This window comes from Astyanax mexicanus, chromosome 8 (assembly GCF_023375975.1).
Source record: "Astyanax mexicanus isolate ESR-SI-001 chromosome 8, AstMex3_surface, whole genome shotgun sequence".
Classification (NCBI taxonomy): domain Eukaryota; kingdom Metazoa; phylum Chordata; class Actinopteri; order Characiformes; family Acestrorhamphidae; genus Astyanax; species Astyanax mexicanus.
This window is the reverse complement of record NC_064415.1, coordinates 16,824,921-16,838,240: the sequence shown is the minus strand read 5'-3', so window position 1 is coordinate 16,838,240 and position 13,320 is coordinate 16,824,921. Positions and strand designations below refer to the sequence as shown.

Here is a 13,320-nt window from a genome sequence, read left to right as displayed (position 1 = left end):
TAATGCAGCTGTTATTCTGTAAAAGGTTTTATCACTGCATTTCTTCATTTAATTTTTAATAAGAATAAAAATAATAATAAAAAAATAAAATAATTACAGAATACTGTACGTTGCAATACTATTATTTTGTTACAGCTTTTTTAATTACTGTATTTCAACATTACTTTACCTTTTTTAAGATAATTCATATCATCAGTGTGTTATAAGAAAAATGGAAAATGAAAAATAAACACTGCATCTAATTCCATTTTTACAGCATGCTTTACGAAATGTTTTTTAGCACCACATTTCCACATTGCTCTATCAATTATGTATTTCATACCGTCAGTGTGACATAAAATATAAAACATTACATTTTTCATAAACAAAAAAATAAATAATGCAGATTATTTCATTATTACGGCATGGTGTGCGCTGCAACCCTGTAATTTTGTATCCTTTAGGCCACCAGGTGTCGGTATTGCTCTACATAATGATGTGTGAAAGCTTTTATATATATGATGTAAATGCCTGCAGGTGAATTATAGAGCTGCATGAGGATAGGAAGAAGAAGGATGTCTTCATTTCAGTTGTCTCCTTTCCCATTATCATTCCCATACCGTCCCTATCTATATAGGCCACATGCTCCCCATCACCATCCCATCGCAATCCCATTGTGCCCAATGTTATCACCTTATCTGTATATCTGAACATATTAATACTCACAGAAACTCGGATGATTTTCCATCCCATTCCCCATTTAGATTGGTTTTTAACCATAATCACATAAAATGACTTGCTCTGACTGATGACTTTTTATATAGCTCCTTCTGAACTGAAAATTATAAATAGACGAGATACAGTCTCTAATTTTCTTTCTACAGTTTTAAGAGTTTATAGAATATTTACCAGTTAGATAAAAATGGAAGCTTTGTGTGTTATTATTTTATTATTTTATTATAATTATTTTAGCTCTTTTTTATTTGCTCATAAGAAGGGATTATATATTTTGTACTGTTGTGTATGTTTTGGTGTTTTATAAAGTTGTATTATTTCTTCACAATATATAGCATTCAATAAATAAATAATTTAATTTAAAAAAAAAAAAAGGGCTTTGTAGGCGTACCCACAGATTAGAAGAATCTGTAGGAAATAGGGGTTAGGGCAGGGAGCGGCCCACGAGGTATTTTACAAATAAAATAAAAGTTTGCCCGCTATTAAGCAGTTTTTTTTTATGTGATATTCAAAGTTTGAACATTAGGTGTCAGAAAACGGGCCAAAGAATCTAAAATTGGCGAGAGTCCTAAGCTTTTGGGAGAACATGACAACTCCAAAAAAACGAAAAATGGACAGCAAATGCAGAACATTTCAGGCACGTTGAGAAAACTACTATTTTCAGATTTCAGAGGAAAGTGTGTATGTTGAATTTGTCAGGAATCAGTTACCGTAATGTAGGAGTATGATGTTATTAGTTTTTATTTTAAGTAGTATATTTATTTTTTTGTTATATTACAGAGTCTGTGGCCCGTGATTGCACATATATTTCTCCTTGTCCTTCCCAACAAAAAACAGTTTGGACACCTCTGGGTTTCTGAGGGGGTTTCTGGACGCAGACAGCTTGTATTTTGGTGAGTGAATTCCACTCTACGCCTGAAGGGGGAGCCCAATGACTCAAAGATACCTGTTCTCTCATTATGCTTTCTTCTTTTAATCAGTAGTTTAAAGTTGTAAAGGTGAGCGCTTGAGGAGGCTGGATATCTATGAGAACAGCGTGTACAGTTCCTCAGCAGCGAGAGAGCTGGATCAGAAACCTGTTACTCAGCTGTTCAGAGGTGAGTACAATATAAACCCAGGTCCACAAGTTCAGAAATCTTCAGCAGAGCACTGTTTGGCAGTTAGCCGTATGCTAATGCTAACACACGAGGAGTGCTGTATGTCTGACTGTAGCAGTGAGCAGTTTATTTTGATGTTGTGAAAAAGTTAGTTTTCTATGTACAGTATATGAATTTCACCTCTTTCTGTGTTCAGATGTAAGTGTTTAAAATGTGTTCCCACATATACATAAAAAATTCTATAAAAAAATAAATAAAAATACTATGAACAGTGGAAAAGCAATTCTGCCTCACGCAGCGTCGTTATTTTAAAACACTGGGTCATTATTTTGAGATACTATGTTGTTATTTTGAGGTTCTATGTTGTTATTTTGAGAAATGCCTATTTCTGTGTTCAGAAGTAACTGCTGGTTTAAACCTTAAAATGTATGCCCACAGAGTTTCAGCTTAAAATACATAAAAAAATGTTATAAAAAAATAAAATAAAATACTATGAACAGTGGAAAAGCAATTCTGCCTCCTCACAAAAATAAATAAATGATACGCTGCATCCTTATTTTAAAACACTTTGTCATTATTTTGAGATACTCTGTTGTTATTTTAAGATACTGGGTCATTATGTTGAGGTACTATGTTGTTATTTTGAGATACTGTGTCATTAGTTTGATATACTATGTTGTTATTTTGTGGTACTATGTTGTAATTTTGAGATACTGGGTCATTATTTTAAGGTACTATATTGTTATTTTAAGATACTGCGTCATTATTCTGAGATAATGAGATATGCAGGCAATATTCTAGGATGCTATTTATTTTATTTTAGATGCTATTTCATTATATTGAGATACTGAATAATTATATTAAGATGCTTAGTCATTATTTTGAGATGGTATTTGTAAGATACTTTTCGTGTTAGTAATTTAGAGATACTAAATCAGCAAAAACATCTTTGTTTGAGATATGATTAAATGTGAGACATCCCAAAAATATAAGATAGCATCTCAAAATAACGACTTAGTATCTAAAAAAAAAAAAAAAAAAAAATGAAGTATTGCCGATTGAGTTGAGAAAAAAAATGGTTATCGGTGATCTGCCCCAAAACACTGATCGGTCCGTCTCTTCTTTTATTCAACAAAGGTGATCGCTTGAGGAGGCTGTATATCTGACAGCACAGTTCCTCAGCAGTGAGCTGGAACAGAAACCTGTTACTCACCTGTAAAAGGTGAGTATAATATGAACCCGGGTGAATGGGCTTCCATACAGAACAGAAGGGGGATGCATTCTTGTATTTATTTTAATTATTCTTTGTTTTCTTTTCTTCTCAAGGCTCCTACTAGGGGTGGGCAATAGGGTTCTAAAATAATATCACAATATTTAATGGTATTTTCGTGATAATGAGACTCTTGGCGATATGACAAAAAAGAATACACTACTGCAAGAAAAAGAAAACACCTCAAATAAGATGTTAAAAAATACAAGAATTTATATCAGACTTAATCAGAACGGAAGTCAATGATCCACAATGTCATGACACTAATAATCCACTCCAAATATGTCCATTTATCCAGGACTAAAGGGTAAAATAAATGATATTGTTCAGATATAATCTGTCGCTAGTAGATATATAATAGGAGATGAGAACCGTGTGATTTTTTTTTTCTTTTGCTAAAAACAGAAAAAAAAAAATATATATATATATTACCCTGATGTGATAATAAGGGGTGGGTGATGTGTCACAATATTTAAGGGTATTATCCTTCACAATATAAAAAAATGTTGGTGATATTATCATTATTGTTTGATATGATGTGGCACACCCATAGCTCCTACCCAGGTTTCCCTGGTTCTGTAACTTTGTAATCACTTCATATACACTAAAAAACAGTAACCTGTGTGTGTTGCACTTTTTGTTTTTTTTGGTGAAGTGATGAGACATTTAAAATGTGTGTGTATAAAATTCTACCATTTATTCTATTTATATTTTTCTTATTTGATTTTTTTTAACCAGTTGGCGTTTTTACCCCTCTTTCAATCCTATGTTGTCTAACACCCTTTGTTTTACACTTTGAAGAATGAAAATGAACAACTTTTTAGCATTACATATCCTGTATGTAATGAGACTTTATTAAAATTATTAAAATGAAACACCTGTTTTTTCTTTCTAATCCATCTAATCACGGTCACTCAGAACCTTCTCTCCATTTTTACATTTTTCAGTTTTTTTTATTGTAAATCTGGCAGTTGTTCTTGTTATTGGTTTAGAATGTCCTAATAAATGGACCAATGGAAATGCTTCAAAATGACTGAATAAACTATTTGACCTTTATTGAAAGTTAAGATGATTCATATTTTTGTACAGTATCCCAGGTGGTTGGTATGGTGTTGTTTGGTGGAAGCTAGGTGCTGGCTACAGTATCCCAGGTGGTTACAATGCGACTGTTGCTAAGTTGACAAATTGGGTGCTATAATGTGGCAAGCTGACTGCTATTGTATTTCAGATAGTTGTTATGATGTTGCTAAGTTGTTGCCTATAAGTTGTTGATTGGTGGTTGCTAGGCAGTTGATATGTCCTTGGTGGTTTCTCCATTACTCCATATTGATGACTGGGTGTTAAAAGTACATTTCCCTTATCTTAAAAAAATGTGCATCCCATTTATTTTATGGGAAAAAACAACTGTAACAATGCGAAAAAGAAGAAAAATGTAAAAAAAAAAAAACATAATATTACAATCGCACAACTGTATACACAACAGTGTATGCTGAGCAATGTGCAACCATTATACAGCAACACTATAGAACAATACACCAGCAAGAATGATAGTAGACATTTATTAAATAAATAGCAGTGACAAAAAAATAAGGTCATGTGAAAAGGATTTGTACAGGAGGAGTGATCCGAACAATCATTCACAGGTTTTGGTAGAAAATGGCAGTTTAAATGAGGGAGGAGTGTCCTAATACATAGTGAGTCCTAAAATTCTACATACACTCACAAAAACAGCAAGCATTTACAGCATTGTACACAACAACACGTTCCTATAGCTCTTCAGAATACACGTTTTGGATGTCACTGACTGGCCTTCACTGTCTGAGATGTGGCTCGGGTTTTTCGTTTTGACTTTTTAAAGCATACACTGGCTTTTCAGCGCAGTGCCATGCTGTGCCTCTATATTTCATTACAACACCTCTACAGAACTGACCTCTACATTCACTGGCTTCAAAGCTAGCGGCAGAGAAAGCATGCCACGGGAGAAAGGAAGTCCTTGAGAGAGAAACTTTTTCGACTTCTCAGTGGTCTCTGGATAAATCAACCATGAACCAGAGGCAGACCCTTTTTTACGACCTGTAGTCCTTATGCTTAGATTCAAAGCGCAGCTCTAGTGCACCACTGATTGCCCACACACAGCATGCTTTGATCAGAAATGTGCATTACAATTTAAATTGCATTCCATTCTAGAAATTGGTCAAAGATGTACGGTTACAGTTGAGTGGTAGTTCTGAGACGTTCTGAGACTGACTTCTTGTTTTTAACCATCAAATAAAAAGGACTGAGAATAAAACACCTCAAACCCTGCTTCTCTACAATGCATGGATTATTATGCATAGATAAGTCCTATTATCTACCAGTGATGTAAATAAATTGAAGCAAATGTATGTAATGCCGGCATAACTTCAATGCCATCAAAGCTTCAATTCAACCACCGTAGGTCTTTTAATACCTGATTTATTTATATATATATATATATATATATATATATATATATATATATATATATATATATATATATATATATATATATATATATATATATATAATATTTCTTCATATAATGTAGGTCAGCCACCTTTTTTTTAGCTCTTCATCTCACAAGCCACCTGCAACCAGACTTCTGCAATGGACCACATGAGGGCACTGTATACTCTCTGATTGGAAGCCTTCCTGCATGTTCAGCAGGTCGCACTGTTTGACTAGGTGTAACTGGGAAACCGGAATAAGCCATGCAACACAATAAATTATTTGGCATTTCAGATATCTGAACCTGTTCTCACACACAGTTCCATTAAGAAATGTGTACTTGTTGATTTCACATGTAGCACCAGTTTCTCAGACCATAATTAGGCTTAAGCTGAGACTGAAATTGCTAATCAAGAACATCTACTCAACCACTGATGTTACATTTCAGTCTGAGACTAGGCCTAATCCATGTCCAGAAAACTGGCTTGTATATTTTGTACTCCTTATTCATTCCTGCACAGTGCTGAGCGTCCTGGAAGTGCTCTGACGCATTCGAACCAGGGTTAGTCTGTGGTGCTTTGAGTCGGTGCCTACCAGCGTACATTCTAGAAAGACCGTGTCACACCTAGTGGTAGTGACGAAAGCCAATCCCAATGCTGGTGTGAGTTCCCAAGGGTTGTGGGCAGTTCCTTGTTTGAGTGATGCAACAAGAAGGATGCAGACACACCCCGAGGGAATTGGCAAAACACAAGTCCAAAGTCCTAAGGGCTAAACTGGAGGACCCTGCTCCAGATTCATGGGTTTGAAGCCATTCAAACGCTGCTTGTGTGTTCTGGAAGCGCGTGGCAGCTGTTGACGGACAACGCTGACATTCCAGGTCGTAGTTCCAACCCAGCATCCATGTCTATGTCCGTAGCCTCCAGATTCCCAAAGCCATTCCCGTCCCCATTCCGGCAGTTACTGTTCCGGTCCACTCCCACCTTCCCACAGATTAGGAGGGGAGTAACTGCAGCATGGGAGGGGCAGGGCTGGGAATAGATGGGAATGGGTTTGAGCCGCACTCCGCCGTACCGGCAGCGCATGTAGCTGGAGAAAGCCCGTCTGTAGGTCTTATTAAAAAGTGTGTAAACCAGAGGGTTGACCCCTGAGGAGATATATCCAATCCACACGAATACATTGAGCAGTTCATTCAGCAGGGGTTCATTGCATGCCCCGCGGCACAGCACAAACAGCACATTGGTGATGAAGAACGGGCACCACATAAGCAAGAACAGAAAGAACACCACACCCAGGACTTTAGAGGCCCGCCGCTCATTCTTGATGGCCTGCATCATGCCACGGCGGCCGTGGGCCCCGGTGGGGTCTCGACCCACAGGTGAGTTAAGCTGAGACGGGGCTTCCGAACTGCCCACGATCGAGACGCTGTCCGAAAGCGTGGCGGGGCTCAAAGAGTTCCCGTCCCCTCCCCCCAGACGAAGGCAGTTCAGGCTGCTGCGGCGCGATGGGGCAAGGGGAGGAGCCAGCTGGGAAGAGGATGGGCCTGTGGGCTGCAAGGGCTGCTGGGAAGATGCCTTGGTCTCATAGAGGAAGACGGACGCCTGGCGTTGGAGGGCCTGCACCGTGAGGCAGTAGGTGACCACCATGATGACCAGAGGGATGAAGAAGGCCACAAAGGAGCCAACAAGCACGAAGCGCTCCTCATTCAGAACACAACTGTGGTTCACAAAGACTTTATCCTCGTTGCTAAGGCCGATCACCGGGATGGGCATGGAGATGCCTGTGAGAGAGAGAGAGAGAGAGAGAGAGAGAGAAAGAGTGGGAAAAGAAAAAAGAGAGAGGTGTGTAAGTTGTAATAACTGATAATGTGTGTGTGTGTGTATATATACACAGTATTTATTCCAGGTTATGTATTTGTCGCATCAACAAATGTGTTTTTACATAACCATTTCATATAATAGCTTTTTGTGATGTAGCTTTTAGAGCCATAAACGTTCCTGGTTTGCCTGGTTTCTGTCTCCACCACTATTGTGAACGATTCTGACACAATTTCCTGTAGAATGAAACTTCACTCTTGAGCTACACTCTTGAGCTAGTTTGGGGGTTCTAGTCCTTATCTGTTGGATGTTTCATGTTCTCCTCTGTGTCTGTGTGAGATTCCTCTGGGGACTTGCCCAGTGTTTGACCAGAAATTTAGGTAAATTCAAATCAAGTTACTCCATATCTGTCCTGGTATGTAATGTTTATTTCTGTATGCATACATATGAATTGGCCCTCGGTCCTAGGTAAAACACCCCCCAGTTCCTAATTCCTAAAGTCTTCTAGCTACCACTTTTCACTAGTGGGTGTTAGTTAGTGCTATGCATAAAGGATTATATAATACAGAGTTTTTTCACTTCTCGTCGTCGAGGCACCCTGACCTGCACATTTCTATGTTTTTAGTGGAAAAATACGACGATCAGCCCGACCTGCATGTGCCAACAGCCCAGTCGTCTTAGCAGCATGTGACAACACCCTGGTTGGCGAGTATAATAAAAAAATAATAAATTGGCCTGAACCGCATATGTCAACACACAGGTTGCTCAGTATAATAAAGTAACTGGCCCAGGCCACGTGTAAACACACCAGTTGGGTCAGCCACATATGCATGCACCCCGGTTGCCGAGTATAATACAGAAACTGGCCAAGATGCATGCACTACACTCCAGTGGCAAGTATAATATAGTAATGGGTGTGAGCCGCATGTTCCAACATGCTGGTTGCCAACAATAATATGTGAATTGTTCTATGCTGCATGTCCCATCATCCTAAGTATAATATGATAATATGGGAAATTGACTGAAACTGAAACTCTTCGGTTGCAGTTGAATATGAACTACATTTGACCCAATTCTGCATCCTGTCGATGCAAAGTCCCAGTTGAAGCAGCCATACATCCGTTAAGCTCAGGCCAATTCTTCATGCTATTGTTGCAGTTTTAGTTTTTTTATGTGATTCCAGTGTAGATAATGACCTACACCTGCCATTAAAAGGGGCATTTTTGGTTCATTTACAATTCCTCACACTCCTGTCAATACTGCATCTAAAGACTATATGTCCTACAGCCTATACTTTTAAAATTGATCATTCATAGAAGTAAAGCTAGGTTCAAGCTGGCCGGGTTGATTTAGAATATTTCCACAGCTCTGATTCTGTCTGTCAGCAATTGGTAAGAGCAGTGAAATTTTTTGACACATTTCATGTGGGATTAGCAGTGAATGACTGACAGTGAAAAACAGGATTGTGAAACATTTCACAAACCAGGCTGGTAGATTTAAGCCTGCTTTCATCCTGTTCACTGGTCAGCTTTTGAAGATATATGCACTGATGTCTCAGTGTTTGGACCCCTAGCTGTTTTATGTTATTCCATGTTGCAGTGTAATGAGCTGTATGAAACGGAGAATTTATTTTACGTTCTTAGCCCACAGCCCTGTGAACCACTTGTCAATTCTAACCTGGATATTTCTCTGGGTGTACAACCTATTTTTATTTTCTGAAGTTATAAACATAAGTGTAATATTGGTGTATGTCCACGCACGTTAGGGCTAACAACTTGCAGTATTACTTGTAAATGTACAATATTTTATAATTTATTGGTGATATAATTCAGAAATGTTAAGTTCAAGTTGTTAAGTCACCAAAAGCATAAGTAGAAATAAAAAAACAAATACATGTAATCCATCTTTTAACTGGCAAAAAAGCTATGTAAACTTATTTTAAATACAGCCACTAAAGGCCGTGGTATATTTTCCTGTGCAGACACTGTTCGCACACTGTTACATATGACAAAATTACCTGCTGTGTGAATTTTAGCATATACTATACTGAAACCTTTATGCTGTAAACCTGGCACAGAAATGACATTTAAACATATTTTTTTTCTTATATATTTAAATATTTGTAGATCATTTCTTGTATCCAGAATATTACAAAATTGCTGTACATTGCACTTTTAAGCAAAGCTCCTTCTGCAACTTGGAAAGAAAGGTATGCGTTTAGATGTGTGTGTCCAAGGAGAGAGAGAGATTAAATTTATGTATTAATAGAATTGAAAGGAATCTACATTCTGAACTATTCAGTAGTAAACCACTCTTAGTTTATGGTGCTAAATACTGCAAAAAAAATAAATAAATAAAAATAATAATGTTGATGTTACCAGGCTATGTAAAATGAGTGCATTACATGAGGGGGTGAATTATGTTGCAGTGATGAAAAAAATATCAGAAGGTTGTTTTCTGTCTGTAATGCACTTCAAAACAATTTTTAGTAAATAAATAAATAAATACAATGATACATACAAAATAAGTAAAAATCCAAGTATTATTTGTATTTAAATATATATAATATGCATTACAGTGGAATCATTTGTACAACATTTGTTATTTTCATTCTATTTCAATTTTAAATAACTGTTTTTATTCACAAATCATTCCCAAGTAGTAAAAAATGATAGGAGAAGTTTACTCAGCCTCATTGGCTGGGATGCTGCCATGCTTTTCTTAAGTGTTTAAATTGTTTTTTGTGTTTTTTTTTTTGCAAGTGGGAGAGCTAAGCTTTTGTTTGGTTGGCTGATAAATGTATATTCTGATGGACGGACAATATATTACAATCTTGGTTAAGTGCAAAAATACACAAGTAGGAAGAAAACACAATGTACATTGCAACGGACACAGGGTCTGAAAAGGTTAATTAATCTGCAACATTAAAAAACATTAATTTTCATGTGTGAATGGTCTGTCTACAATTATTTTATCATTTTTAAATGTATAGTAAAAATAGACAGGACCCAGCAGTTCATTTAATCCATCAAATTTGTACCATCTGACCTGTTAATGCTCATGTATTATTTGAAAGTAACACAAACAATTTCTTATTTTATTTTTAATACAGCTCAAATAGGTTTGATTAGAACTCTATTTTAAAATACACACAAAAAAAAATACAGAAAAATGCAACCAGAGTTTAACTCATGTTTTAAGTAATGTTCTCTGTAATATGTTTTATTTATAAATGCATACATAAAACAAATAAAACATTATGAATGTTCTTTAACACACCTGTTTATACAGCATAGCTGCAGATAAGCTGCATTCAGCAGCAGCTGAGAAAGTGCTACTCGAATCAGCGCACACTTGTCTCTGCACATCTCGCCTGATGATGGCTGGATAAGTGCATGTTCTGTTCAATTAGAGACAATGGATCCGAGCCACAACAGATGGAGCTTTAATTCTGTTTTTAAACGCAGATAGGAATCAAATAAAGAATGGGCTCGCGTTCAAATAATGAATGAAAATGAGAGCTCTTCAATCAGGCACTGTGTTTTATAATGACAGCAGTACTTAATGTGCATGTTAACAGTAAAAGACATTCATCAAGAGTTTAGGAGAGCTGCTGGTTATGTTCTTGATGTTCACCTACAGCTACAGACTACACAACACGTGCACTAAAAAGAGAGAGCTTGCTGTTTGCTGGTTTGCTGGTTCACATAGCGGATGCATGAAATATCAACCCCACAATACCTGACCTTTCTTAATCTCTGTGGTATAAATAAGAGATAAACAGAAAAGCTTGGATAACTGTAGTTGGGAGGAGGGGTAGAGACAGCACAATATATAGCTGCCCTCCAGTCTTTCTTATTATAGCCTCTATCCAGAGGGACTCATCCTCCTCTGTGCATGTACTGTACACAATACTGTGCAAAGGTCTAGGGCACCTAAGCTGAGCGTTTATCCTGGCAGTCAGAACGCAAATAAATGAAGGAAATAGGCTTTTTCTTTTCAATAATATTTTGATCTATTTGTGTTCTCACCCAAATACATACTGTACATTTTGATCAGATTCAATTGATTTGACTTAGTCTAGCACTGATTTAGCCAAGCCATATATTGTATAAAATATATTTTCCCCCAAATAAGTTAAAAACTCAAACTTCTTTTTAATGGATGCTAAATTGTCCCCGGATTTACTCGTCCTCTCCTCCCTCATGATACAGGAGCACAGAACAGGGTGCCACTTAAATACATATGCATACACAATGGCAATATCGAGGACAGGAAAAAAATATTATTATTATATATATATATTTTTTTACAAACATAACAATTTAACGTGATACGCAAAGTATTGCTTTTTTCCAATTTAATATATATTTTATTTATTTATTTATTTTTTTGCTCACCTGTTGTGTTCATGTTAGCATGTTGTAGCATAACTAGACTGAGTTAAGTAGCTTAGTTCAGACTGCTTTACTCTTCAGGGGGTAAATAGACAGCTTGCTGTTTTTTTTAATGGCTGCAGTACACTGTGTGTTCTATACCTTACAACCTGGGGTATGGAAATGGAACTTTAAGAAAGGCTGTGGGCAGAGGTTTGGAGGCTATAATCCACACAGATTCCTGTGACGTACCACACAGATCAAAAAAGAACGATACTGGCTGATACTCTGCTAACCAAAACTGCAAATACTTATAATTAGCATGTTTCCTTGATATCTGATGATGCATCATGATCATGCTGTAGGTTACTACAAAAAATATAAAAATGTAATCCTTAATTCCTTAATGGTCCTTTTTTTTAACTTCTTCTGTAAAGTCAGGTTTTTGCAGATACATTTTTTTAATTGTTTAGTGATCTATGTGTGTGAATGCCATTTTGAATTTTGACATTGTTTTCGTGCTGCATTCACTTTTGGAACCATGAAAAAAGGTTAAGGATGGAAGCAAAGAGGGAAGCTGGAATACTGAGGGGGGAAAACCGAGAGAGAGGGATTCTCTGATGATGCTTCTATGAACATGATAACAAGACCACGACAGGTCCATGAGTAATCCCCCTGCTGGCAATCCTTTTCTGGCGGTCACGCGTTCAAAGCCAGCCAAGACTCTTTGATGTACCTCCTGCCTCTAACCTGTCAGTGGGGGACTCTTGTGGTTTGACCTTACGATTCTAGCTGTCAGGAAATCGTTTTGTGTTGCAGTGAGGCTGTTGGTGCACTAGGGGGCGATCTTTCCATTTAAAACCGAGCTACACGCATTAGAATTGAAGGGAGTCACTCCTTCTCCTTCTGCAGCAGTCTTGTCCTCCTTAAGCAGAGCGGCTCAAGCGGCACCCCAGAGAACTCCAGCGTCTCTACAAGTGTCAGACGGCCTCACTCCAAGCCTCCTCTCAGGCCTTGAGGAGCGCAGGGGGACTCTCGAGGTATTCTAGTGGATTCGAGTGGACATTTGCAATCCGTAGTGCACTTATGCCGCAAATCAGGAACTGCTGCAACCGGGACACAGCAGCATGGAGTACTAAGACAACAGAGCCGCTTGAATTGCATGAACCAGAGCACCCAAATCACGCAACAGGTCCATTCAGCATGCACTCAACTCCTTGTGAATGAGGGTTTAAATGTCCTCAAATAAAAACAGCAGATAAACTGACCTTAAGAGCATAACTGAAGGCAGTTGTGAAGACGAGCAGAGTAAAATGACCTTATGAACTCAGTTCCTTTCTTTATAGGACTATTTCTTTACTGTAAAATTTAATTTGTACTCCCTATGGTTCAATTTACAGGATTAGGTTACCTCTCATCAACTAAGGCTACAGTCACATTACAAGCCACATTACTCAAATTAGATTTTTTGCTCAGATCGAATCTTGACTGTTTACATTTACAAATGTAAGTGAGCTGTATCTGTGTGTAATGTGCATGAATCGAATGTGTGTAAAAAAAAAAATCTAATTCGAGAGACGACT

At 37.4% G+C, this 13,320-nt stretch overlaps 1 protein-coding gene and 1 long non-coding RNA gene across 2 annotated transcripts in view; one reads left to right on the top strand and one right to left on the bottom strand.

The window, feature by feature from the left end:
* The first annotated feature begins 1,655 nt into the window (after positions 1–1,655).
* The window catches only part of LOC111194399 (uncharacterized), a 118,054-nt gene continuing 106,389 nt past the window's right edge, over positions 1,656–13,320 (top strand). Inside the window, exons 1-2 of the long non-coding RNA XR_002651066.2 lie at positions 1,656–1,811; positions 2,949–3,033. This is a non-coding gene — a long non-coding RNA (uncharacterized LOC111194399). The remainder of the gene's footprint in view (positions 1,812–2,948; positions 3,034–13,320) is intronic.
* Positions 5,607–13,320, bottom strand: part of htr2cl1 (5-hydroxytryptamine (serotonin) receptor 2C, G protein-coupled-like 1) — a 114,190-nt gene continuing 106,476 nt past the window's right edge. Inside the window, exon 4 of the mRNA XM_022678541.2 lies at positions 5,607–7,324. Within this exon, the coding sequence (XP_022534262.1) occupies positions 6,360–7,324 (965 nt within the window). The 3' untranslated portion in view covers positions 5,607–6,359. The remainder of the gene's footprint in view (positions 7,325–13,320) is intronic.